Source organism: Epinephelus lanceolatus, chromosome 18 (genome assembly GCF_041903045.1).
Source record: "Epinephelus lanceolatus isolate andai-2023 chromosome 18, ASM4190304v1, whole genome shotgun sequence".
Taxonomy (NCBI): Eukaryota; Metazoa; Chordata; class Actinopteri; order Perciformes; family Serranidae; genus Epinephelus; species Epinephelus lanceolatus.
In genome coordinates this window covers 6,831,053-6,857,062 of record NC_135751.1, presented here as the reverse complement: position 1 = coordinate 6,857,062, position 26,010 = coordinate 6,831,053, and the positions used below count along the sequence as shown (strand labels likewise).

The window sequence follows — 26,010 nt, the reverse complement described above, 5'->3', positions numbered from 1 at the left end:
TACTGGCACACAGCTGAAATTAACTAAAAGGCTGAAAAAGAAACGTTTTGTACTTTGAAAAACCATATAACACAAACGTTAATATAAGCATAGATGTCTTTTAAAGAGCATAATGTTCTGGCATTTGAATGGTTTCTGTGGCTGAAAGAATGCAGAGGTAGTAGTTCATCAAAAAAAATGTACATGGAAAGGTATAATTTGCGACGTGTTAAATTATCAACCATCAAGTCTGTAAAATAAAGTAGGGAGAACAGTTAAATGTCAAGTGGAGTATGAAGATTTGAAGATACTTTTCAATTTACTAAAACAGTTGAAGTTAAATTTGATATTATTACCATTAAAAGTCAGGCTTGTCCGGGCACCCCTCTGAGTCAAAGTTTCTATCTGGGGGCCTTAGGTTTGAAATTCCGGTCTTGACCAGGACTCCCAGTAAACCGTTACCATCTAGGGTCTTTTATTTTGAAAATCCTGAGTTTGAGTGGGTGATGTCATCCACTCTAAGCAGCGCAATACACACCAATTGTTAACTCAGAAGTGTCAGAAAACAGCATATGTACACTGCGGTAATCCAAAATTTGTAATAGTTCATAGTCTTGTAACCAGCGTAGAGTTTAAGTATGTGGAAGTGGTTTAAGTTCAAAGTGAAGCATGTTTGAAGATCTGAACATGCCATCCATTCACTACCATTATAAAAAAATTGCTGAAAAAAGCAGAATATTTTAAAAAGTATGAAAGGGATACAACATTTGAATGTAAGCACACGTCCTTAACGAGCTCAACACTTCCGATATTTGAATGGTTTCTGCAGCTGAGAATTCAAAAGTAGTTGATGTGCAACAAAGGCATGGAAAAATGATCAAACAGATAACAGTGACTGCTAAATCAGCATTCACACAAATAGTTCAACGTGTCCAGACTGTGTTTAAACTGCATGTAAAAGCAATCATTCAGTGTTTGTGAACTCTTTCTTGAACACCACAAAAGTTGAGCAAGTACATAAAAACTAAAATATGAAACCAGCCACTGGACTGTGCTCTGAAAATGAACACACTCTCTTTATCCAATTTATTATTTTATTGTCATAGTTGTTTGCTTTAATAACATTTGAACACGCTCAAGCACACTGCCAGAACGCCACGAGAAACCAAAAACTGGGTAAAAGCAAAGGGAGACATGTACACCCAAGATAAACATTTTGGTTTCAACTGGTTAAGTTCTTTCAAACAATTTCTTTGCAATTTACTTCTGAAAATCATCCTTAATATTCCAAGCAAAATCCTGGTCCACATCTGTTTACAGATATAACTTCTGCCATTTGTTGTCATTGTCATTCATGAAAGCAAAAAATAAAAAAGTGGAAGAAAACAAAAAAAATCATGTAATGATGAGTAGATCAGAGTAGGGAGGTGGGGAGAGGTGGAGGGAGGGCTAACCCGGAAATGGCATAGCTGAGCTCTCAATATGAGAAAGCTGACTCGTGTGGACTTCATCTTGGTGTCATTTGCTTAAAAACGGGTTCTTTTTCACATGAGTTTTTTTTTCTGAAGCTGTTCTTCGGCACGCAGAAGGGGGGCGTGACAGGGAGGTGCCGTCGCCGCTGACAACTGTGTGGGCGGGTTATTACCGAGCTCCGCCCATTCCTTTTCACCAGGACTCTCAGGCAGCTCTGAACTCTTCAGTCCCGCTCTGCGACCAGCTTCAGCACCTTACCAATGGCGATGGTCTTACCTGAGACACACAAACAAAAGACAACCATCACATCGCTGTCTCAGCTTCATTCAAACTGATGAGTTCTTTCAAAGTCAAATCCACTTATCAAATCAAAAGCTTTTTGAATCTCTTAGATCTGCCTTTCAACATTTCTAAGCAGGCTTATTAAAGACTGAAATTATTCCAATTCAAACGTATCTAATCCCCTTTTGTTGGCAGAGATGACAGAAACCATAGAATTTTTAGTGACAGCCTAATTAATGTTCACAACCTATAGCTCCAATGTGAAATTGAAAAGAGTTGCAGAATATTATGAAATATTAATTAAATGTATGTGACACATTGAGAGAACAGCTGCAGTCTCCTGTACTCCACCAGCTCCTATTTCACAACTATGAAGCTTAATTTTGAAGCAGGAAATAAGGTATAACAAGTTAAGTTTACTTTGAGCACTTTCACCTTTGATTTTGTGAAACTGAGCTGATTCCTTTTGTTAGCTGAGGAAGGGCTTGAACCCAGCAGTGTCACTTGTGGGTATATTTCCATTTAATGTTAGTATGCATGTGTTGTGTATTTTACAATGTATGTATATACAGTATATTTACGTTATGATTACTAAGCATTCTGTGAACAAACATATCCACTAGAAGGAATGAATTATATATATATTTTTATCTGGCTCTAAAACTGAGTTCATTCTGTGCTGTTTGCATGTGTGTTAAATGAAGGAGGTTTATTTTGGCCGAGTGGGTTCGGTTATAAAATGACATTATTTTCTAATAATGACAGCAAAAGTATGAATATTATTGTTAGCAGTAGAGCTAAAAATAATTAGTGAACTGATGGACAGAAAATGAATTTGAGAAAATTATGAGTACTTAATATTTTAAGTAATTTATCAAGCAAACAACAAACATTCTCTGATAACAGCTTCTCCAATGATTATCTGCTGCTCTTCTCTGTTTTATATCACAATATCAACTAGGGCTGAACTCACATAACTTTATTACTTAAACAATCTGTGGGTGCAGCCCTATTACAAACTGAACATATTAAAGATTAAAGGGATGGTTCGGATTTTTTGAAGTGGGCCTGAATAGGGTACTTAGCCACAGACAGTATTTTATGCATAGTATATATCAGTCAGCACACCCCTAGGTTGGGTTAGTGCACTGGAATCTGACACTGAAGATAAGCAATGAACTGCTGTGGACGGGTCAGCAACAAAATGTATTTTAGCCACCTAAAATAGCCCAACCCAAAAACATCAAGGAAGTACCTTCATCCCGTAAGGTAAACCGCCCCATCTGAGGAAACTCTTTAAAGGTCTCGAGGCAAATGGTTCCTGCCGTGCGCAGACGGGCGATGCAGACCTGGTCCTGTTTGACGAATCTTGGCCTTGTCTTACTCTTGTCTCCTGTCTTCTTGTCTACCAGACAGATTAAGGCCTGCAGACGGAAGTAACAAAATATCAGCACATACACAGTTATGACACAATCATTCATCCAAAACATCCTACAACAATAAAAATAAAATGAAGCGAGCTATATTTGTGCAAATGTTACTATCCCTCTCTTCAACCAATCATTATTCCTCAATAGCTTCAAACACTAATGTGAGACTGTGTGTTGTTTTTTAGGGAAGCCTCATTTTATCAGGGTAACAGTGAAGATATCATTAAGCTCTTACTGTAATTTGCACTTCTTCGATGCAGGTGTGAATGTGAAGGACTGCATTGTAACCTGGACAGATGATGGATTTGTGTTCGATGATGACAATCTGTTAGGACAAGAGGTACAGTGGTTATGAGAAAGCACATCAAAAAACAACAAAAATGTAACTTCAGTGAACACTCCCAGTGCACAAGCTGACTCGTCCCATTGCTCTGAGGGCTACATAGCACTTCCAATGGTGCAGTTTGCTCAAACGGATCCAGACAGCGGTAACGGAGGAGGGATTAACCAACACACCAGCTGGATGCTCAAGTCCTACAGTCAGGATATGATCCCTCAGTGGATTCCCAGTGGCTGACCCATTAACTCAACATGTGATGGCTGCAATACCGGGCTGAACCAGATGCAGGGAAGTAAATCAAAGTTTTTGTTGGGGTATCCTTACACTAATACAGTTTAACACCAAAATACATGGGACACAGTGGCAGGGCGCACATCTGCTGCAGCATGCCCAAAGCAGAGAGCATCCCTTATAATGAACTGAAGCTGCTACACTGACCATGGAAGCTGCACTTGCCCATGCAGGCACTGCACCGCTCAATGTTATTTTTATGCTGCTGGTGTATTTTTCTTTTCTACGCATGAATCCTTGGCCCTCCAACAGGTAAGAACTGTACAGAACTGTGTACAATCTGTTTAAAAATTATAAAAAAAAAAACATGAATACATCAGTGTACCATAAGCAATGTGAAGCAGCAGAGCAACCTTGTGAGTGTTTTTGCATTTCACATTAAAATCAGTCAAATCAATGCATCCTTTAGTTAAAACGATCCAGTTAATGAATTCAGTTCCAGTTAATATAGTGTATACTTCCAAAACCTGCATAAAGAGCTGTATTATTATTTTAAACATCAGTATCAGACCAGAATTTCACAATTGGTGCAATCCTACTCATGATATGCATAAGATTACTGCAGTATGCACAAAACCTTTTAATTGGATTATATGCAGGTTATGACAATATGAGTTTAGACTGTTTTCATTTCATGTATGCAGTCATTACATCACAGTCTACTTATTCACTCCGTAGGACAGGCTGAGATGTGTCAACTTGAATTCTGAGATTGACTCCTGATTGCTTTTGGTGCAGCTGCGTACACTTATTGCTGATTAGGACCACGTACAGTCAGCTGAGGCTCTGGGACAGTTGCATTCAGCTGATGAGTGATACTGACCTGGGCGTCGAAGGTGCGCCCTGAGTGGCAGAGGTTCTCAGCGTTACACAGGATAAAGCCGGGCAGGATCTCCTCCTCCTCGATGCCCTTCAGCCGCAGCTTGAGGTTTTCACCTGGCCCGGCGTCGTCTGTCTCCACATCATCTGACAGGAGACTCAACACCTCCACCACATGCTGCATGATAGACAGATAAACAAACAACATGGAATGAGACAAGCAGAGAGGCAAGGGCAGGGATAAAGACCAGTGTAGCTGAAAAGTGTATGATGGTGTAAAATAAAAAAAAAAACACTGAACACAGAGCGGTAGTTTTACAGTAGACTGAAGATTTAATCACTTACTTGCAGTGAAAGAATTAACTGTAAAAACAGTCCAGTGTTTATCACAGATTGAAGATTTATTTCTCAGCAATGACTGCGCGGAGACTACACTCAAAAAAGAGGATTTGCTTTGCTTGTGCTGTCCGTTTTTTTTGTTTTTTAAAAAGGGGCAAACTTGCATTTAGACTTTTTATTACAAAAATGCAACCAAACTGGAAAAGTGCTGTAAGTAGAGGGCACATCATAATATCTGTCAGTATGGTATTAATCACACTACTGTTCAAAATGAGACCTGACTTTTCTAAGGATGTCAGTTTTGAGCCACGATGAAGGCCAAAATGAGACCTGCAACAGATGGTAAGGTTTGTTGTTTATAGCAAAGATGATTTCTGGAAAACCTGCAACAGGTTTTCAACAATTGTCAATCACTGCAACCATGAAAGGTCTTCACAAAATATTAGGCTGACTGGTCCAGTAGTTCGCATTATTAGCAACAGACGGATAGACAGGCAGAGACATACACACCCAAACGTGTGATCCCCCACCAGGCTTTTGCCTGGGAGAGATTTTTAAAAAAAATTTCCATAGACTGTTTCAATGCTATTCCATTGCAAGGGCAACAGCTTTGGTCCCTGTTTACTTCCTGACAGTGAGTGCATTAACAAATGTTGTAGCAGAAATATAAAGGGACCCATCTAGAATGTTTATGTTGCTAAGGTTGTCTCTCGTCTTTCATGGTTCCAACTGATGGAAGTAAAGGCTTGTGGGATATCTTACCCTGTTGGGCATCATGACCAGCTGCTGTGCTTTACTGATGGAGCCTGACTCTAGTTTGCCGAGAATCACAGTGCCCATGTCCTGATGAGACAGATTAACAGAGTGTTACAGAGCAGGTGAGAACAATCATGTTTGCATCAAAGACAGGAGAGAGTTCAGCCACCAGAAAAACACAAATATTTTCAGTGGATACAAAGTGACTCTGTACACTCCTTAGACTCATGTCTGAGGCTTAAGAGTGCAACATGACAAGAAATAACTTCATTCACTGACACATAAACCTCGCTGTTCAGTGTGGATCCAGAGGTTGTGTCAGTCTGGGGAGAAGACTAATTCAAAGATTTTGCTAAAACTTGGATCTATGATGATTAAGTGTTGGACAATAGCACTGTCCATCTGCACATTAAACTTATACTCCCGCAACTCTGAACACAGTTCACAGTCTAGTATCTAAAGGCTAATAGTGAGCCAGGAGGAAATGATGGGATTAGAGATTAGAGAGAGTCAATCTTTAACCAACAGGCGGTAATATATATTCCTCTGCAGATTCCAACAACAACTGACGCACCTGTGGGTGCATTCAGCACTTGTCACCATAAACAAGGCATTCTAAGTCCTTTCTAAGCACCAGCATTTGAGAGAAAACAATTATCCACATCTAAAGCTCTATGCTTTTTGAATGCAGACTTCCACAAAACTGCAGCCAAAGAAAGCTGAATTGTGTTTGTCAATGCCTGGTGGCTGAAACCAACAATCTTTCTATGTGCTTCACTGTAAATGTATAATTTAAGCAAGGGGGTAAAAATCATATTCTTACCTTGTATTTGTCTACGATGGGCAATCTGACAGGGCCATCACTTGATCTGTTGAAATTTGGCAAACTGTCCAAGTGTGGAATGAATGGTAACCCTCTGAAATAACATCAAATATGGAGAGTAGTTAGGAGAAATGGATGAACAAGTCAATTCATTTCAGTATATATATATATATATATATATATATATATATATATATATATATATATATATATATATACAGTACAGGCCAAAAGTTTGGACACACCTTCTCATTCAATGCGTTTTCTTTATTTTCATGACTATTTACATTGTAGATTCTCACTGAAGGCATCAAAACTATGAATGAACACATGTGGAGTTATGTACTTAACAAAAAAAGGTGAAATAACTGAAAACATGTTTTATATTCTAGTTTCTTCAAAATAGCCACCCTTTGCTCTGATTACTGCTTTGCACACTCTTGGCATTCTCTCCATGAGCTTCAAGAGGTAGTCACCTGAAATGGTTTCCACTTCACAGGTGTGCCTTATCAGGGTTAATTAGTGGAATTTCTTGCTTTATCAATGGGGTTGGGACCATCAGTTGTGTTGTGCAGAAGTCAGGTTAATACACAGCCGACAGCCCTATTGGACAACTGTTAAAATTCATATTATGGCAAGAACCAATCAGCTAACTAAAGAAAAACCAGTGGCCATCATTACTTTAAGAAATGAAGGTCAGTCAGTCCGGAAAATTGCAAAAACTTTAAATGTGTCCCCAAGTGGAGTCGCAAAAACCATCAAACGCTACAACGAAACTGGCACACATGAGGACCGACCCAGGAAAGGAAGACCAAGAGTCACCTCTGCTTCTGAGGATAAGTTCATCCGAGTCACCAGCCTCAGAAATCGCAAGTTAACAGCAGCTCAGATCAGAGACCAGATGAATGCCACACAGAGTTCTAGCAGCAGACCCATCTCTAGAACAACTGTTAAGAGGAGACTGCGCCAATCAGGCCTTCATGGTCAAATAGCTGCTAGGAAACCACTGCTAAGGAGAGGCAACAAGCAGAAGAGATTTGTTTGGGCCAAGAAACACAAGGAATGGACATTAGACCAGTGGAAATCTGTGCTTTGGTCTGATGAGTCCAAATTTGAGATCTTTGGTTCCAACCGCCGTGTCTTTGTGAGACGCAGAAAAGGTGAACGGATGGATTCCACATGCCTGGTTCCCACTGTGAAGCATGGAGGAGGAGGTGTGATGGTGTGGGGCTGTTTTGCTGGTGACACTGTTGGGGATTTATTCAAAATTGAAGGCACACTGAACCAGCATGGCTACCACAGCATCCTGCAGCGACATGCCATCCCATCCGGTTTGCCTTTAGTTGGACGATCATTTATTTTTCAACAGGACAATGACCCCAAACACACCTCCAGGCTGTGTAAGGGCTATTTGACCAAGAAGGAGAGTGATGGAGTGCTGCGGCAGATGACCTGGCCTCCACAGTCACCGGACCTGAACCCAATCAAGATGGTTTGGGGTGAGCTGGACCGCAGAGTGAAGGCAAAGGGGCCAACAAGTGCTAAACACCTCTGGGAACTCCTTCAAGACTGTTGGAAAACCATTTCAGGTGACTACCTCTTGAAGCTCATGGAGAGAATGCCAAGAGTGTGCAAAGCAGTAATCAGAGCAAAGGGTGGCTATTTTGAAGAAACTAGAATATAAAACATGTTTTCAGTTATTTCACCTTTTTTTGTTAAGTACATAACTCCACATGTGTTCATTCATAGTTTTGATGCCTTCAGTGAGAATCTACAATGTAAATAGTCATGAAAATAAAGAAAACGCATTGAATGAGAAGGTGTGTCCAAACTTTTGGCCTGTACTGTGTGTGTATACATATATATATATATATATATATATATATATATATATATATATATAAAAAAAGCTAACAGCAATCGCTGGAAGCAGTATCAGCCAATCACTGATCACGAGGTCTATTTGAAGCCATCTACTTATTGTGTAGCACTATTTATTAATTTATCTATTATTAAAGGTTCAGTGTGTAGGATTTAATGGCATCTAATGGTGAGATCGCAGAACTGAAACTTCTGTGTTCAGCATGTAATCATAATGCTTCATAGTAACTAGTAGTTAAGTTATTTACAGCTTTTTAGATGGCCTTTTAATAATCGACGATGAACATAACTTTGGTTGTTGTTGTTGAACACACATTTATTTGAACAATCATTTTCTACATGACGACATGTTAAACAGAATTTGAGCTGGGCTTGACGCTAACTTTCTTCCCAAGGAGCACATGTGCTCCTAAGTTGAAAAGTAAGGAGCACACAAAGAACTTTAGGGGCACAATGTAAATTGATCAAGTAATGTGTTTTCCGTAATAAACGTGATGCAAATAGGCAAAATTATTTAATGAATTTGTATACAAAATGTAAAGAAAGGTAAAATCATCAAGTTTTGAAAAAGTATTGCAATTTAATTTTGTCTTTAATGTTATTATTTTATATATATTATCTTTGCAATATGATTATCTTATATAATGTTATTACTATCCTAAAACATTCTCCAGGTCCTCTGAAACTCTTATTTCCACCCTGCCCAGCAGTGGTACCATGGCAAACGGTCCCTAACTGTGGGGAGAACGGAGCAGGCCTCCCTGACAGTGGCTTAGAAAACCGCCCATAACCGTGTCACACGGGGAAGAGGGAAGGCGGCTGGAGTTCCTCCAACATTTGCGGTTAGATTATCATATTTTTTTATTGACAAAAACATAGGCTGCTTCGGCTGATTTTTTTATGCGCACGTGCCCCTAAATATTTTTTACAGTTCGCACACACCTATTTTTAGTCGCAAATGCGAGTGAAATGCTCGCACTGTTGAGCCCTGTTGAGGTATTCACAGAAAGACAGAGTCCCATCATCACTTTAAGAAAGCTGTTGTGTTATTACTGCAGTCAATCAGTGGGTCCGCTCCATTTCAGTGCACCAATGCACCATTTAACATGTAATGGCAAGGACAGGGAAAGCCGTTTAATTGGAGTATCATCTGTCTGCTGGTGGCAGCAACCACACCTGTCAACTGACAAAATGTATGATTTTCTTTAAGCCTGAATGACATTCATCGGTTCTCTGTCCTAACAATCTCCCTCGTTTTGTTTGTGTTTGTATGGGCGACGTGGTCGTGGTGATGTATACGATGCTCTCGCTGCTGTTATCTGCTGGCAACGATGACTGTCAAATGGTTTTCAGAATCCACCTACTCGGTGCATCAGTCTTACACCAGCATGCATGTATCTCCAGCTCAGACAAGTCCAATCAGATCACAGTTCACTTGTAAACAACCTCTGAAGGCCAAATGACGACTCTGCTCTTACACCTACCCCAGGTAGGTCCTGCCTACATTACTTAACCCTTTGCTGGATATATTTGATACCTTTGATACTTTTTGGGAGTTTGTCAGAACTGCCATAGTTGATGCCATTTTAATGGCTCTGTTTGGTGCCATCTAATGGGCTTTTCTGATCTGCCTCCGTAGAGGCCATAGGGGTGTAATGATCCATACCACAACACAGCAGCATGTCAAGTGGGCCAAACCCGACCAAAATACAGTCAAATACTGTGAAACCGATAGGATTTTAAAAAACAAACAAAAAAAAAAAACAACAAAAAAAAATATGATATGAAAATTTTGTCATACCGCCCAGCCCCAATCTCCGCTAGCTGCTAGGCTAATTTCTGCAATGTAAATATGCTTAAGCTAATAATGAGTGACTAGCAAAAAATAACTGTCTTGTCTATGAGCCTTGACAGTTATTATTGAGCCAAATTTGATACTTTTGTTTAATGATGTTGCTGTTAATCCATGTTTACTGGCTACTGGGCTGCCTTCAGGGCTTTAAGGCAGATAGTTCGGAATTTTAGAACAAAGATGATTGTTTGGGTTAAAATGGAAACATTTCTCAGAGAAAGGGCTTTCACTATGTATGTGTTATGTTTATCTTTTGTGGCCAAAAGCAAAGAAATGGGTGGCAGCTTCTTCTGTACCAGATTGTGTTAAATGGGCTTATAGTACTTATGGCCCCTGAATCCCGATCGTATTATGGCAGATTTTGTTATACTGGAAAATATTGTATCATTCGAAGAATCAATGTAATAAGAGATCACTAATCAAACCCTTTAGAACAAATATCATCTGATAACAATCAGTAGCTGATTGATTGAAACACACCAACTATACAGTAATCACAGGGACAGTAGATAGCTGATGAGAGGAAGCTAAAGGACTTACGTGTACCAGGAGCACATGTCAGTGGGCTCCTTCAGGTTGGCTCCCGTCAGTCCGGAGCACGGCATGAAGTGAATGTCTTTCTTCGGGTTGAAGCCCACCTTCTTCAAAAATGGCACTAGTTTCTCCTTACACTCTTCATACCTGAGGGTTCAACAACAGGACTGATGTCAACATCTTTAAGCAGGAATGAATACAGATATGGCTGCAGCCATGGACATACACATACATACATGCATGGATTCTGACAAAATAACATAGATCCTAGGTGACTGTGTTAGCATTCTTTACCTCTGGGTACTGCCACTTAAATATAGTGCATAAGGGGGACAAAAGTCCATTAAAACACTGCCGCCACCTCTGCGTCAGACTATCTACAAAGTGTGTTGGGAGGTGTTGAGAGAGATGGGGGGAGTATGAATAGCACGCAAGGTTAGGCTATACATTCCAGTCCAGGTCGAGTATAAAGTATATTTTTTTCTGATTGATCCGATGGCATTGTCCCTGACGTACAGTTGATAATGGGGCTGGGTATCAGTACTCGATACCTTTAAGGTATTGACCTAAATTCAAAATCAAAATTAAAATATTACGACACCATTACTAGGGTTGCAGATGTATACAGGTTGTTTTCAGTGTTGTTTTTTTTTTTCCTTTTGTGGTCAAAACAAAGAAGAAAGAGGTGGCAGCTTCTTCTGTAAACAACTGTGTTAAGGGCCTATGATATCTTCTCATATCAACCTCAGGCCCCTGAACTGAATTGAAATTGTATCGTGGGAGACTTGATATCAGCAAATACAGTAACACTGTCCAAAGAAGTGATATATCATAACGTGATGAAACTAGTAATTTACACATCTACTAAAAAGCTAAATAGAAACCCTAAAATGTCTTTCTCCAGGAAAAATCTAGCAAAGGAATTCAAGTTTTCTCAAATCCCCTAGTCCAATAATAAAAACTTGGTTTCTTGTATACAAGATGTTTAAGAAATCAGATTACTGCAGAAAGCTGGCAGTCGTGAAAGAATGCAGAAGCCCAGGTTGTCAGAATGCTCTGTCACATGCAAACTGCTTTAAAATTCCATTACACATCTGCTTTTTTCCTTTTCTTTTAGATGACTTATCAACACTAGGTGACTCATGAACTACTGTTTAGTGTTGTGAGTGTTTATGAGATTAGCCATTGTCCATACTTTTGCACTCCTACTGTTTGATCATTTTTAATTATGTACCCACCTCTCCAGGCTCCAGTTGACTGTGGGGTCATCCATTTTGTTCACCAAAACTATCAGGTGTTTAACACCAGCTGTTTTGGCCAACATGGCGTGCTCCCGTGTCTGTCCACCCTTCTCAAAACCAGTTTCAAACTCACCTTTTCTGGCAGAGATTACCTGAGGGTCAAGACATTTATTTGGTCAGTGCTTTTGTCTACAAGTGCTACAAAAACACAAGGTGTAAAAGGTGTTTCCTTGCTTCAGCTGACTAACAACTCACAAAAATGATCATATCTGAATCAAAGTAAACAACAACCCTTAACCTTTGTTACAGGTTACATACAGTATCTCACATAAGTGAGTACACCCCTCCCATTTGTGCAAATATTTCATTATATCTTTTCATGGGACAACACTATAGAAATGACACTTTGATATAACTTAAAGTAGTCAGTGTACAGCTTGTATATTAGTATAGATTTACCTTCCTCTGAAAATTACTCAAAACACAGCCATCAACATCTTAACAGCTGGCAACATAAGTGAGTACACCCCACAGTGAAAATGTCCAAATTGTGCCTCAGGTGTCAATATTTTGTGTGCCAACCACTATTATCTAGCACTGCCTTAACCCTTTTGGGCATGGAATTCACCAGAGCTCACAGGTTGCTTCAGGAATCCTCTCCCACTCCTCCATGATGACATCATGGAGCAGATGGATGTGAAGACACCTTGCGCTCCTCCACCTTCAGCTTGAGGATGCCCCACAGGTGCACAGGTGAGTTTAGGGCTGGATACATACTTGGCCAGTCCATCACCTTCACCTTCAGCTTCCTCAGCAAGGCGGTTGTCATCTTCTAGGTGTGTTTTGGGTCATTATCATGTTGGAAAACTTGATAATGAAAACTTGCAGCCCAGTTTCCAAAGAGGGGTGATTATGCTCTGCTATGAATTCATGTTTCCCTAAATGAACCGAGTTCCCCAGAGTCAGCAGCACTCATGCAGCCCCAAACCATGATGCTGCCACCACTATACTTGACTGTAGGCAAGGGACAGTTGTCTTGGTGCTCTTTCAGCATGTGTGGCACCTTGGTGCATGATCGCCCCTCTTCAGAAACTGGGCTGCAAGTTTTCATTATCAAGTTTTCCAACATGATAATGACCCAAAACACACCTAGAAGATGACAACCACCTTGCTGAGGAAGCTGAAGGTGAAGGTGAAGGACTGGCCAGGTATGTATCCAGCCCTAAACTTACCTGTGCACCTGTGGGGCATCCTCAAGCTGAAGGTGGAGGAGCGCAAAGTGTCTTCACATCCATCTGCTCCATGATGTCATCATGGAGGAGTGGGAGAGGATTCCTGAAGCAACCTGTGAGCTCTGGTGAATTCCATGCCCAAAGGGGTTAAGGCAGTGCTAGATAATAGTGGTTGGCACACAAAATATTGACACTTGAGGCACAATTTGGACATGTTCACTGTGGGGTGTACTCACTTATGTTGCCAGCTGTTTAGATGTTGATGGCTGTGTTTTGAGTAATTTTCAGAGGAAGATAAATCTATACTACTATACAAGCTGTACACTGACTACTTTAAGTTATATCAAAGTGTCATTTCTATAGTGTTGTCCCATGAAAAGATATAATGAAATATTTGCACAAATGGGAGGGGTGTACTCACTTATGTGAGATACTGTAAAGAGACTTATTTGTGGAAATTTAGTTTCATAGCAACTGAGAAAGATCAAAAACTAAAAAGTGCTTGCAAAGACGTGTAAAACTGACCGCCAGGGCCACCGCTTTCAGGAGCACTAGGAAAATGAATACTTCGCTACTGAAAAATTATGATGACAGTTGCTTTTGTCTCATTTGTATGTGATTTTTTTCTCTCCAAAACAACCCATATGATGAAAGAAGGACCTGGCCCTCAGGTATTTCTACATTATTACATTATGTATTTTAACCCCCATTCAAAAACTTTTGGACACCCCTGTATTAAGTGGTTGTGTGTCCTTCGAAAGACTACCTGGTGGACAAACATACTAGTTAAGTTCTGATCTGATGTACAACACTAGTCATTCTCTGAACTCACCAGAACAGCCAAGTCTGCTTGCGATGCACCTCCAATCATGTTGGGCACAAAGCTTTTGTGGCCTGGAGCGTCTAAGATGGTAAAGTGCTTTTTGTCTGTCTCAAAATATGCTCGGCCCACCTCCACCGTCTTGCCTTTGTCCCTCTCCTCCTGGTTGGTGTCTAAAGCCCAAGAGAGGTACCTGGGAGACAGAAAAGTAATATTCTACTGTTGATTTGGTCACTAGTGGGGGTGACAGAGGGATGTCGTATGCTGTAAAGCCCTGTGAGGCAAATTGTGATTTGTGATATTGGGCTTTATAAATAAAATTGATTGATTGACTAGTGAAGAATTAGAGATGGCTTCTAAAAACACTGACTTATGCACCAATACTGATATATCTGTTATAACTACATTGATGATCTACGCTAATGTTGGCCCAGCTGAATACAGTCACATGTGGTTCTTGACCATATTAAGTAAATCAAAAATTGAATATTAAGAGTCAAACTTCAGAACTATAGTGTACTGTAAGGCCATCACATTTTAATGGAAGAGTGCCCACTCACCAGGTTTCCCGGTTCTTTTCCTTGGCTTCTCTTTCGTACTTCTCTAAAGTTCTCTTGTCTACCATGCCTGTTAGATACCTGTTGGTGAGAAGCAGAACACCAGTGAACATCATGTCAAAGGTGGTGAATATAATTTCAAGGAAAGGTGGCAACCCAAAAACAGAGACTGCTACTCACATGATTTGTCCGCCAATGGTGGACTTGCCAGCATCTGGAGAAGCAGCACACAGAGTGGGTTTAGAATTCACAAAATTGTGACATTACATGTGTTAGGCTTTATTCTGTGCAACCAGATGAGCATGGATTACCTGAAGCTTTTTTTTTTTATCAGCTGTTTTTCACTGAATAATACCATAATTCCACACGCATATACAAATAATTAAATAAAAATAAAATAAAAAAAATAACCCCAGTCAAACCAACAGAAGAGAATTAAAACAAAGCAGACAATGCCATCATTACAACTTGGGAAAAAAAAATGTACGAATAATATCAAAACATCTTTTCTTTTAGTCCCTCCGACAGCACCCAATACCCATCGTCCCCTCTACCCTGCTGATCAGTAGAACAAACAAAACATGCATACATATACATATACATACATACATACATACACATATGCACACATACACATTTGTGCATGTGTGTGTCTTTCGGACCTGTGTGTTAATGACAAAAGAGTGAAAAAATTGAATTTCCCCTCAGGGGGATTAATAAAAGTATATAAAAAAATAAAAAATAAATAAAATAAATACATGTAAGTACGCATATGCATGTATACCTCTGTACATACACGCATACCCACATGCATATATACATACATACAAAGTCATACACATACGCACTTATACATAGTGAAAAAGCATATATAAACCAAACCAAAATAAAATAGATACATTAATTAATACACAAATAAATACATATTAAGATTACACACATAGCATACACATACATAAAAGTACATATCAATAGATTCCTCCTAATGAAGATATCATTCATAGTATCTATGTGTACCCTCCAGGCCTTAACTGTATCTGAACTCCTTGAAGCCTTTGAGTTGCCAGCCTGAAAAAGTCTATGCTGAGGGATAAGAGGCCATAATGACAGTTAAAGCTTGTTGGGAAGTACGTCACTGATGACACAGTGTGAAGACAGATTATCTGTGACAGCTGTGTAAGCAAATAACTAGGGACAGGGAACATAAACATGACAGCTGGAATAAGAGCTGGGCCTAACTAATATATCAGTAGATTGTAGGGCTTTTTTTTTTAACAGTCAGAGCTTCTATTAAGGTTTTCAAATAAAGCTTCAAATGTCTGTTGTATTTTATGATGTCATCACCCCCGTAACTAAAAATCCTCTATTTGAATCAAGTGATTCATCCCATTAGTTAATCTTAAACAAAACAAAAAAAACAAAAACAAAAAAACAACAACAACAACAACAACTTTCTTTATTAAAAAAGGTTGGTGATGCACCGATTTATTGGCTGAACATCGGTATTGGCTGATATTGGTCATGTTGACTGCCATCGACCTATGGACATCATTGATGGCAGTGGCTGATGGTTTTCTGTTGTGTCACATCAGTTTTGCACAAGCAGCTGGTAGCCACAACTAACAGTTTACAGAGGTTGCTTTGAGTTACTTTATGATGCATTCAAGCTCTACTCAGTAAAAACTGATATTGGGCAAAGGTAAATTATAACATAATTGTGATGTGTTCATATGTAATCTTGTAAAATGTAGTTTTTGGGGAGAAACTTGAATAAATACAGCTGTTTGAAAGAGAAATGTGTTAGATAGATATGAGAGGAAAATATGATATATTTTGTATAGGAGAGAGGCTGTTGAATGGATAAATGTTTTGTTTTTTAAAGATGTTTTTCATGTGAAAGGAGGATATTTTAAAGGCTGTTTGTTGTGTGATTGAATTTGTTCTCATTCAAGGATAGTGCAAGTATCATTCACTAAAAGGCCTACAGCAGCCAGGTGTACTAACCTACATGTCCGATGAACACGACATTGATGTGTTCCTTCTTGGGGGCATCTGGCGGTGGAGGTGGAACCTTCGGCGCTGGCGTTTCCTCTTCCTCCTCCATCATCTCCGGAGCCGTCTCCTCCATTGTCGCTGCCCCCGATGGTCCCCTGTCCCCACAAGACCCACCTCCTGGCTCCTCTTCATTTGGCTCGGCCTCCTTCTGGTCCCATGGCTCCTCTGTGGTCATCTCTGTGTCGCCGTTTTCCACTGGAGCTGCACAACCACAAACATGGTCGACATTATACAAGGCTTTTTCCTTTCGTGTTGACAAACTCCTTCAAACAACTCACCGGGTGAAATACTGACAGGACTTTATTTTCTCTTTTTATTTACTAAAAAAAAAAGTCTTTTCAGTATTAATTCTGAGCATTAATACTGAGGTGAATATCAACAATCAGCAGGATATTTGAGTTTTCCATGTACCCCCCCCCCCCCCCCCCCCCTTTTGTAACTGGAAACAATTTCTGAGCTGTCTGTGTCACAAAAGACTTTGTTTACTGTAAACTGCAATGATCAGTGTCTTGTCACAAAAGAAAAGACAAGAAGCAAAGACGCTATTTAGAAATAAAACAACAGTGACAAACAGTAAAAGCTGTGAACAATTAGCCCCATGCAAACCTGAGGAATAAAAATCCTAATTCATGTTAAAAGACAAATGGTCACTGTGCAGTGTACCATGTCACTACTGCAAAAAGCAGTAAAAACATATTTTACCTGTAGGAACCTGACTTGAGAAAATGCGATATAAAAACTAATGTTATGTTTCACAATTTACATAAACAGTCACTGTAACAAAAAATCTACAAATCTGCAGAACAACTCGCATCGTATTGTAGTTGCAAATTTGTGGTGGGTTTGACACTTTTTACACAGAGATCACACTATAAAGCCTCTTCAAAGTCAAAGTCTTTATGCTGCCTTGACATTTCTACATAAAATCAAACATAGGCAGCATCATGCCACTCCAAAGTGTGATTTTAGACAGTATGCTGGCATTGTGGAATCAGAGGAGGCATGACGGGCATGACATGTAACACAACGGCGTCGCCCTCTGGTGTGACATCAAACATATGCATCGGTAGCACTTCATTACCAACAACAACCGCATTAATACGGCAATAACAAGCATTCACTGTCCCCGTTATATGGCTGACCTCATCCTCTGCTGGGAGGGTATGGAGCTCCTGGACCTCATTGTTTTCCCACTTTGTGTACATTTTCAGTTGCTGTCCTTCTTCTTTGAGCTAGCTGCTAACTACTATCAACTGCTTTTTAAATCTCCTGTGGTGGGTCCCCTCCTGACGGCAGTCCCTTTCATACAGACCTTGTTTCGGCACTGTAACTATCACTGCTGCCAGTTCAAAGGTAACACAACTGTGTTGCCCGATTCCGTGATCATACCTGTAATGTAATATCTACACCGGGTAAAAGAGAGAGATGACTGGTAGCTCTTTATATTCAAACACAGATCAAAACCTTATGTCTTGGGGCATTGGTGGCTTAGTGGTAGAGCAGGCGCCCCATGTACAAGGCTGTTGCCGCAGCGGCTTGGGTTCGAATCCAGCCTGTGGCCCTTTGCTGCATGTCATCCCCCCTTCTCTCTCTCCCCCTTTCACGCTTACCTGTCCTGTCCATTAAAGGCAAAATGCCCAAAAAAATACCTAAAAAAAACCCCAACCAAACAAAAAAAAAACCTTATGTCTGGTACTCAGGGAGAATGGGAAACAACAAGATACACAGGAAGGCAATCCAGGCACTCCAAAAATATAGAAAACGAGGAGTATTAAAAAGTATTAAGTAGCCTTTTCAAATATACACCAGGTACTCAAAATACGGTTGACCAGTCAGTCATTCAAATAGTCATTCAGGCTTGAAGCATTGGCCTTAACTCTGCCAAGACCAGCAACTCCACGAGGCAAATTTATTTTGGCTTACTCTGACATTCTTCACCTAACCCTGACCAATCTTACTTCTCTTGCCTAAACCTAGCCAACTCAACCAACAAAGGTAATGAATACTAGCCAATCAGAGGGAGAGGAGGGCAGGTCATGCCTTTGTCATACCAGGAAAAGGAAATTTGCCTCCAGGTGAGACTCCAACTTGAATACAGTCATCCACTGAATTGATCCTCTTCCTGATATAGACTCAAGACAAGGCTTGTTTCCCACAAGGAAGCTACAGGGACTTTACAGCACTTTCCAATGCGATCTGATACTAAGGGTAAGCTGAGGTATTCCTCCTTCACTGACTGACACACTGGCGACTCTGGGACACACTAATAGATTTTTCTACAGGGTGGTTCCACCTATGCAGTTTGTCTGGAGTTGTGATTGGATAATTGGAGGACTGTGGGTGTTAATTTTATGAAACATGAATGAACTCGAGGGGTGGGCGGTGATGAAATTCTGACAGCTGGTTGCTGCAACATCTGCCAGGGGGGCTTTCCACATTTCTGTGTTTGCAATCTTCGTCCAATCAGGAACCAATTAATGAATTATGTTTTGCTCCCATGCCTCTGTTTGACAACAGCTTGACATACAGTGAACCTTTACACAACCATTACACTGGTAGCCACCAGCATGAGTGACAGCCACCACGGCATGCCAAGATTCTATAGCAAATATCATAGAAACATTAACAGTGCAGCAACAATGTTTGGTAATTTTCTGTCTGTGAAGTGCAGTGCTACAACAGAATGGCAATGAACACTTGGCACCAAAGACGGAGACAAAATAGGAAACAATGACAGTGGTCTGACATAAAGCCTCCTACACAGTTCAGCAAAACAGCAAAAATCAGATTCTGGTTCAGTGTGTGTTACCAGTTCTGGTTCCTTATAAAACTCATAAATCTTATTTGAAAAACAAACTATTTATATGTGCTTTGACAAATATATGTTTTCATTTATGCTTTTGTATTTAAGTAGGGCTGGGTGACATATTGCTGTTTTTTTCCACCTGGGACAAATAAAGTTACGATATTACGAATATCAAGCCATGCTGTCAGTGATTTTGTTTAAGCCACCAGCATGAGACTCGCTTTGACGTTTCAATTCTCTCACTCTCTCCCTGTCACAGACACACACACACACACACAAAAAAAGACTCTCAAACATGATTCGTCACACACACTGCCCTGCCTATCCCGACAGGGCTCTCCTGGGTGTTGTTTGATCAAACCGCACATTTAAGAGTGTCCTTTTATTGTGACCATCCAAAGGCACACCTGTGTAGTAATGATGCTGTTTAATCCATTTCTTGATGTCACATGTGTCAGGTGGATGGATTATCTTGAAAAAGCTGAAGTGCTCACTAACACCGATTTTAACACATTTGCAACCAAAATTTGAGTGAAATGTGTTTTGTGTACATAAAAAAATTTTTTGGGCCCCATTTAAATGATCTATAGCTCCTGGTAAAGAGTGTGGGACACATGCATTTAGGGTTTGTCCAACTCCACTTTTTCTACTTAAATGGTGGATAATTCGGGTATAAAGTTAGGCACCAGGGGCTAAGGGGTTGTATTTAATTTCCTCAAGTTCTGAAGAGTCAGTCAGAGCAGTAATGTCAATGTAGCAAATATCAAGGGACATTTAAACAGCAAAACTGAAAACTGTACTTACAAACTTGACAGAGGAAAGAGAACTAAACGTTTAGCTTCTAAAATAACCAATCAGGTTATGCTGTTCCTCAAGTGTACCTGTGCACATTGTCTCTCAATGTTGAGTCGAAAAGCAGCTCTGCTCTGATCTCTGCTATGTTCACATTTCAGAAAAGATAATTAATATTTTCCTAATTAAAGACATACTTCGCCCACCCGAAACCTATCTGTGCATCCCAGTTTGGGAAGTACTGAGCATACAACTGAATAAATGGGACTTGGTTTGTACTACATTAGTTGTGTGGGAGTTTGTACACAGATGTTTAGATAAAGTTTTGCTGTTGTTTACCAGGACCCTTATGACTTAAATTATTCAAGAATTTTCTCAGTTTTTAGATTCTTCGTTAACATTAAGGCATGAAAGACAACATGCATTTTGGGCTATCTAACCACAAGTTGACAGTGATTGGTAAGGGAATATCGATCAGTTAGATTGTATGCAATGTTAGACTGAAGATCAAAACGGGGTGTAACGTGTTGGCAAGTCTCTCTAAAAATCAGGCAAGCAATACTTAGTAGTACCAACGCAATTCGGCTGAACACTTTAAAATGAGTGCACTTCACAACATGATGTACGTCCATTATTCTGGTGGTGCTATACTAACAACCACTGCCATTTGTACACGTTTTCATTTCACTTCTCACACAATTCCATATATTCTGAAATTTTACTTTTGGTTTGTGACCATTAAAGGTGCTGACACACCAAACCAACATCAAAGAACTAGCAGCGATGAAAGCCAACTGTTGCGTTGTCTACGTCGCCTCATGTCGCCCTGTGTCAGTTGCATTTGAACGTGCTACAAAGACTACATCCGACGGCCAAGTAGCACGAACGTTCTGCACCTGCGTGAGAGGAAATAACGCAAAAAGGGAAACCAGAAGTCCGAGGAATGCATGAGATAAACAAAGTAGCGGAGTGAGAGAGTGGTACGTCCTGTCAGCCGAGGGGTTTCCTATCTGTACAGCCAAGCACCTCCATGGATAACATCCAGGCGGTTCTGGTGTTTCCTCCGCAGGTTCCACTTCACTCAGCTGCCCGACAAACCCGCTGCTTCTTCCCACTTCAACCTGAATAACAAACCGGGGCTCGGTGCTCTAGTTGGATCCAAACAGAGAGCCGGGGCTAGCTGGGAAGCTAGCAAAGGCTAACTGGCTGTGCTTCCCGCCGGTCATGCTGAGGCTAACACTCCGCTAGCCTCACATCTGGCCCAGGTTTCTTATTCAGGCTGAAGTGGGAAGAAGCAGTGGATCTGTCGGGCAGCTGAGTGAAGTGGAGCCTGAGGAGGAAGCACTGGTTAGCCCCGGTTTCACTACAGGCAGATTCACTCACTACAGAGGCGAGGAAATAAAACCTGAACAGCCAATCAGAGTGATCTCTCTCACCGACAAGCTCCGCCACCAAAGTGCCAACGGTGCGGGACACACCGCAAAAACTAGGGTGACAGACGCTCACCGACGGCCCGACTTTGACCGATGGCCAACCATCGGCTGTGCTAAGATGCATTTTTTATTCATGGCCCCTCACCACAGGTTGTATGGCTATGTGTTAGATTATATTGTACTGATATAGTGATAATATTACTTTATATATCATTTTAACCAAATATCCTGCACTTTTGTAAATTCCCAGTCTTACTTTACAATGTCTTATAAGTTCCATTAATGTCTAGTAAATCAACAAGAGGCTCCCTAACAATCAATTAACACAGGTCAGGACTATAGGGGCTTTTGAAAAACCTCAAAAATTCACTATGATGGCAGACCTTTACACATTTTCTGGGTTGATTACACTTAAAAATGACGAAGGCTTTATTACAACAGGGGGCTTTGATTTAACAATGAGGTTTAAAGAGACATCATTGTTTTACATATTGTTTGCAGATTTCTAGTGGTTTAGGAAATGTTTAATACCTTTGAACAGTTACATGACAGTATTTGCTCTGAAATATTAACTTACAATGTCAACAACAGAAACCTGCCAAATGTATGCACAGTCAACAAGCTTTACAACCCAGACAAGGGGGTCACACCTCAACTCTTGTGGTCTTCATGTGTAAACATCCAACCACAGTTCTCTGCTTCCCTTTCTTCCAACAACGTGACACTGTTTCCCCTGAAGACTAAACAAATACTACAGCCATTTAAGCATAATGGAATGTTTATATGAATGACAGCAGAATTAAATGACCCAATAACAATACTGGTAGAGTTGCTGTATGTATAATTTGGTCTGATACTTAATCTTGCTATAGGCTAATGTTATCAACTATTTCCAACCATTAACGTTCTAAATGGTTGAAATATATATATATATATATCATAATACATACAATACATATATATCATAATACTTAATCAATTCATAGCTCAACTGATTCTGTATGGTGGATTCACTGCAAGCCTCTCTGAAATGTTCCTGTACATTTTGTGGCGTTATCTACCACTGAAATAAAGCTGTGTCTGTTTAAAGTGATAATTAAAGAGTCCCAGTGAATGTGGTACAGCAAGATCCAGACAGCCTGAGACAAAGCAAAAGACAAACAGATGCTAATCTACAACAAAACTCACTGTTCAGTCGGTTTGTGGTCACCGTTGCCATTTTTTTTTTTTTATCTGCAGAACCCCCTCCCCACCCCATGGCAGATGTAGATACATAAAGCCAATACTGCAAAAAGACTAGAGAAAGGGGGAAAGGAGCTTCTGTATTTGGGTCTCTGTAACTCATGATGTAAGAGCCACTATAGGCTTTGTTAATCCAGTCTATTCAATGTGGGCCCACACATGTCAGGACAAATAGGCGAACAGTAACAGCATGTATGTGACAAAAGGCACAGAGGCAGTCTTAACACTTAAACACAGAGTCCATACATACCAGCACATTCTGACATCTCCATGTTGGATATCTTTTCAACAGCAACTGAAAAAGAAACAATGGTTAAGTTAAAGTTTAAGTTAACTTAAAGGAGTTTCACATATTCTACTAGGCTGCAGTGTGGATTGAATTAAAGGAAAAGTGTTGGAATTTGAAGAATTTATAATCAGACTGTAGCTAACAGAAAAGAAATGTATTTCCATAAACAAATCTCACTATGCCCTCAGAAGCAACTTTAAAGGGAACCACCACCTAAATTAAGAATTCCAGTATTATATCTCCATAACCAAGGAAAGTTCAATCAACATTTGTGAAAATGAGCTACTCTCTGTCAAAGCCAGAAACAAGAGAGGTAAGTCTCAAACTTGTGATGTCATCAAGTATAGAGTCTGGAGCTGCTCCATAGACAAAGAATGGAAGACTGATTTTGTGGACCCACAAAATGTTTTTCTTTTTTTATACCCAAATGAGCTTTGTTCTGTTTTAGTGTTCTCAGATCCTAAACAGAAAATGTTCCCATATAAACGGAATTGTCATGGTGACTGAATGTCGCGCTAACAACAACACTTCAGGGAAGAAAACTGGCAATTTATTTCAATTGTGGAGATAGATGAATTTGGGAAATTTGTTGATTTCTGTTGTTTTCAGCTGCAGCTGTAAAGTTAAAGGATATATAGTTTAACACTGTGGTCCGACCTATCTGATGCTTCTGCTGTGCTAATTTTACGTACTTTGCTGCTTTGCTATCATCTTTGATTAACTAAAGCTACAAACACAGAAACCAAGCAACGACTGCTGTAGACAGGGCTGCAGCAAAACATATTTCAGCCACCTAAAAAAATCATTATCAGTAGAAATGTGTGCTATATTGAAATATTTTCTCAGCTTTACCTAACATACACACCAGCCACGGTAGACCAGCACATCAGTGTTTTAAGTGACATTACTGTTTTTGTCAGTGGAGTCTGGTGGCTTTGGTATAACAGCTTTGAATTCCTGTCGAAAAAGGCTGTTTGACCCCAAGGTAAAGTGGTGAAAATATTCTAATCATAGCGTACACTTGTACTGACATTGAGTTTTTTGAGGTGGGGGGTCTTTTTAAGTGACTAAAAAATAACTTATGGAGCCATAATCTGCTAAGCACCATTTGACCTTATGTACATGACATGAGCGTTTTCTACCTGGGAGTAATTAAAAATAATCAGAACATCCCCCTGGGTGCTCTCAGTCTCATCTATAACACTTTTCCCAATTCACTGTCTGTGGAGCAGCTCCATACTTTATACTCTATGACATCACAAACTTGGGTTTAAGCACTCGAGCTGTTGGATTTGGGAGAGGGAACTAATATTTTTGGATAGTTTTAGACCCTAGGAGTAAAATGTTCCCCTTAAGTCACGCCCAGGTAAAAAGATAAGAACCCTTTAAATATGGAGAACTTGAACAGTTTTCACGTCAAGAACCTCCATAAGTTGGAGCACGAGCTTCCATTTGGTTATGATATTCATGAACTGTGTACATGGGGACAATAGTGGAAGGTTTTAAACCAATGACACTGAATTTGAGACAAAGTGTCTGTCAGACAATTTATTGGAGTTATGTGCAACATCCTAACGTTGAATAAAAAATGCTTTCCAATGAGGACTGCCGCGTTACAGCCTCGACCAGGTCTGTGGTCTGCTTTTACGCGGTTTCCAATGACACACTTTGCTCCACTCCTGACCAGCAGTGCGTCAGAACATCCACGTCACACCAAACACTCGCGTTCCCACTAAATTCTTTTCAATGACGAGCTTAGCTTTAATCATCAGGTAAGACTGGGCTGTTTCACAGTGACAACATGGATGTTTGCCAACAGCACCTCTGCCCTGGTTCCATTTACTGCTTAGAACAAACAGTTAACGTTATTAGCTAAACGGCATTGACCTAACACTGAGCGACACGGGTGCTCAGTTGTGAAACCAAAGCTAACCAAAATGCTAGCTAGCTACTCCCGGTTACTTGCAACAAGCTAATGCCGGCTGGGCTGATGACTTTAGACACAGTTATGACAGAACTCAACAAGCTAGAACACCACTCTACAGCCGAACGGCTGAGTAGCATTAACAGGACTGATAGACTGCATTTTAAGTTACAGTGGCTTATCATCTAAAATACTGGTATAACCACCAGCGCAGCAGCTAAGTTAGCTAGTCTGTCGCGCTTCAAGGAACGCGTGTCTGTACTGTGGCTAGCAAGCTAGCAACTACCCAGCCCAGGCTCCTGCTAGCAACTAGCTCAGTGCTAGCTAACGTAGCTCCCCCAACGTGACTCTGAACTCACCGACAGAATCGAGATTTTCCGAGTTTGCCTTCATGGCAAAAGACGGAACAAATTCGGCGGCATTCACATTGGGCACAAACGGTTTAGCATTCACATTTAGGGATGTGAATGCCGATTCAAGTTGTCCGTCGATTGTGGCCTCCACATCGTCCTCTTGTTCCCAGGAATCAGGGGCAGTGTCTCTCGGGTCCATCGTGGGTCTTGAATTTTCACTACTGTGAGATTTCAGCTGCGCAGTTCTTGGTCCACGGAAATGTCCGCCCAAAACCCGATGTTAAGGTCACCCCTTGGAGAAATGGAGAGCGTCCCAACTCTACGTGTAATGTTTTCTCTCCGTTACAGGTGAAAGAAATCAGCCGGTTTCTAACGGTTAGAACGACAGAGAGGATATTCGACTCAGCACTCCCAGAGACAGTCCGCGTGAGCTCATGCGTCCCGTCAGTCGACGCGCTACCCGCGGT

At 40.5% G+C, this 26,010-nt stretch overlaps 1 protein-coding gene across 1 annotated transcript; it reads right to left on the bottom strand.

Moving 5' to 3' along the window:
* Positions 1-1,055: 1,055 nt before the first annotated feature.
* On the bottom strand, positions 1,056-25,971 carry gspt1l (G1 to S phase transition 1, like). The gene is made up of 14 exons (XM_033645292.2): positions 25,550-25,971; positions 23,228-23,272; positions 16,654-16,905; positions 14,830-14,863; positions 14,653-14,730; positions 14,105-14,285; positions 12,038-12,192; positions 10,806-10,946; positions 6,533-6,626; positions 5,716-5,796; positions 4,619-4,792; positions 3,400-3,489; positions 2,990-3,158; positions 1,056-1,728 (listed from the first exon to the last, which is right to left on the bottom strand). The coding sequence occupies exons 1-14, from the start codon at positions 25,740-25,742 to the stop codon at positions 1,676-1,678; spliced, it is 1,740 nt and encodes a 579-aa protein (XP_033501183.1). The 5' UTR covers positions 25,743-25,971; the 3' UTR covers positions 1,056-1,675.
* Positions 25,972-26,010: the final 39 nt, after the last annotated feature.

What these genes read in the sequence shown, in the direction of transcription:
- gspt1l (XM_033645292.2), bottom strand. Translation starts at nt 25,742, where the DNA reads ATGGACCCGAGAGACACTGCCCCTGATTCCTGGGAACAAGAGGACGAT. An exon ending in GTCAACTGGAGCCTGGAGAG is followed by an intron (nt 10,947 to 12,037) that starts GTGGGTACATAA and finishes TTGAACCCTCAG; the next exon opens with GTATGAAGAGTGTAAGGAGA. An exon ending in GTTTACCTTACGGGATGAAG is followed by an intron (nt 1,729 to 2,989) that starts GTACTTCCTTGA and finishes TGTGTGTCTCAG; the next exon opens with GTAAGACCATCGCCATTGGT.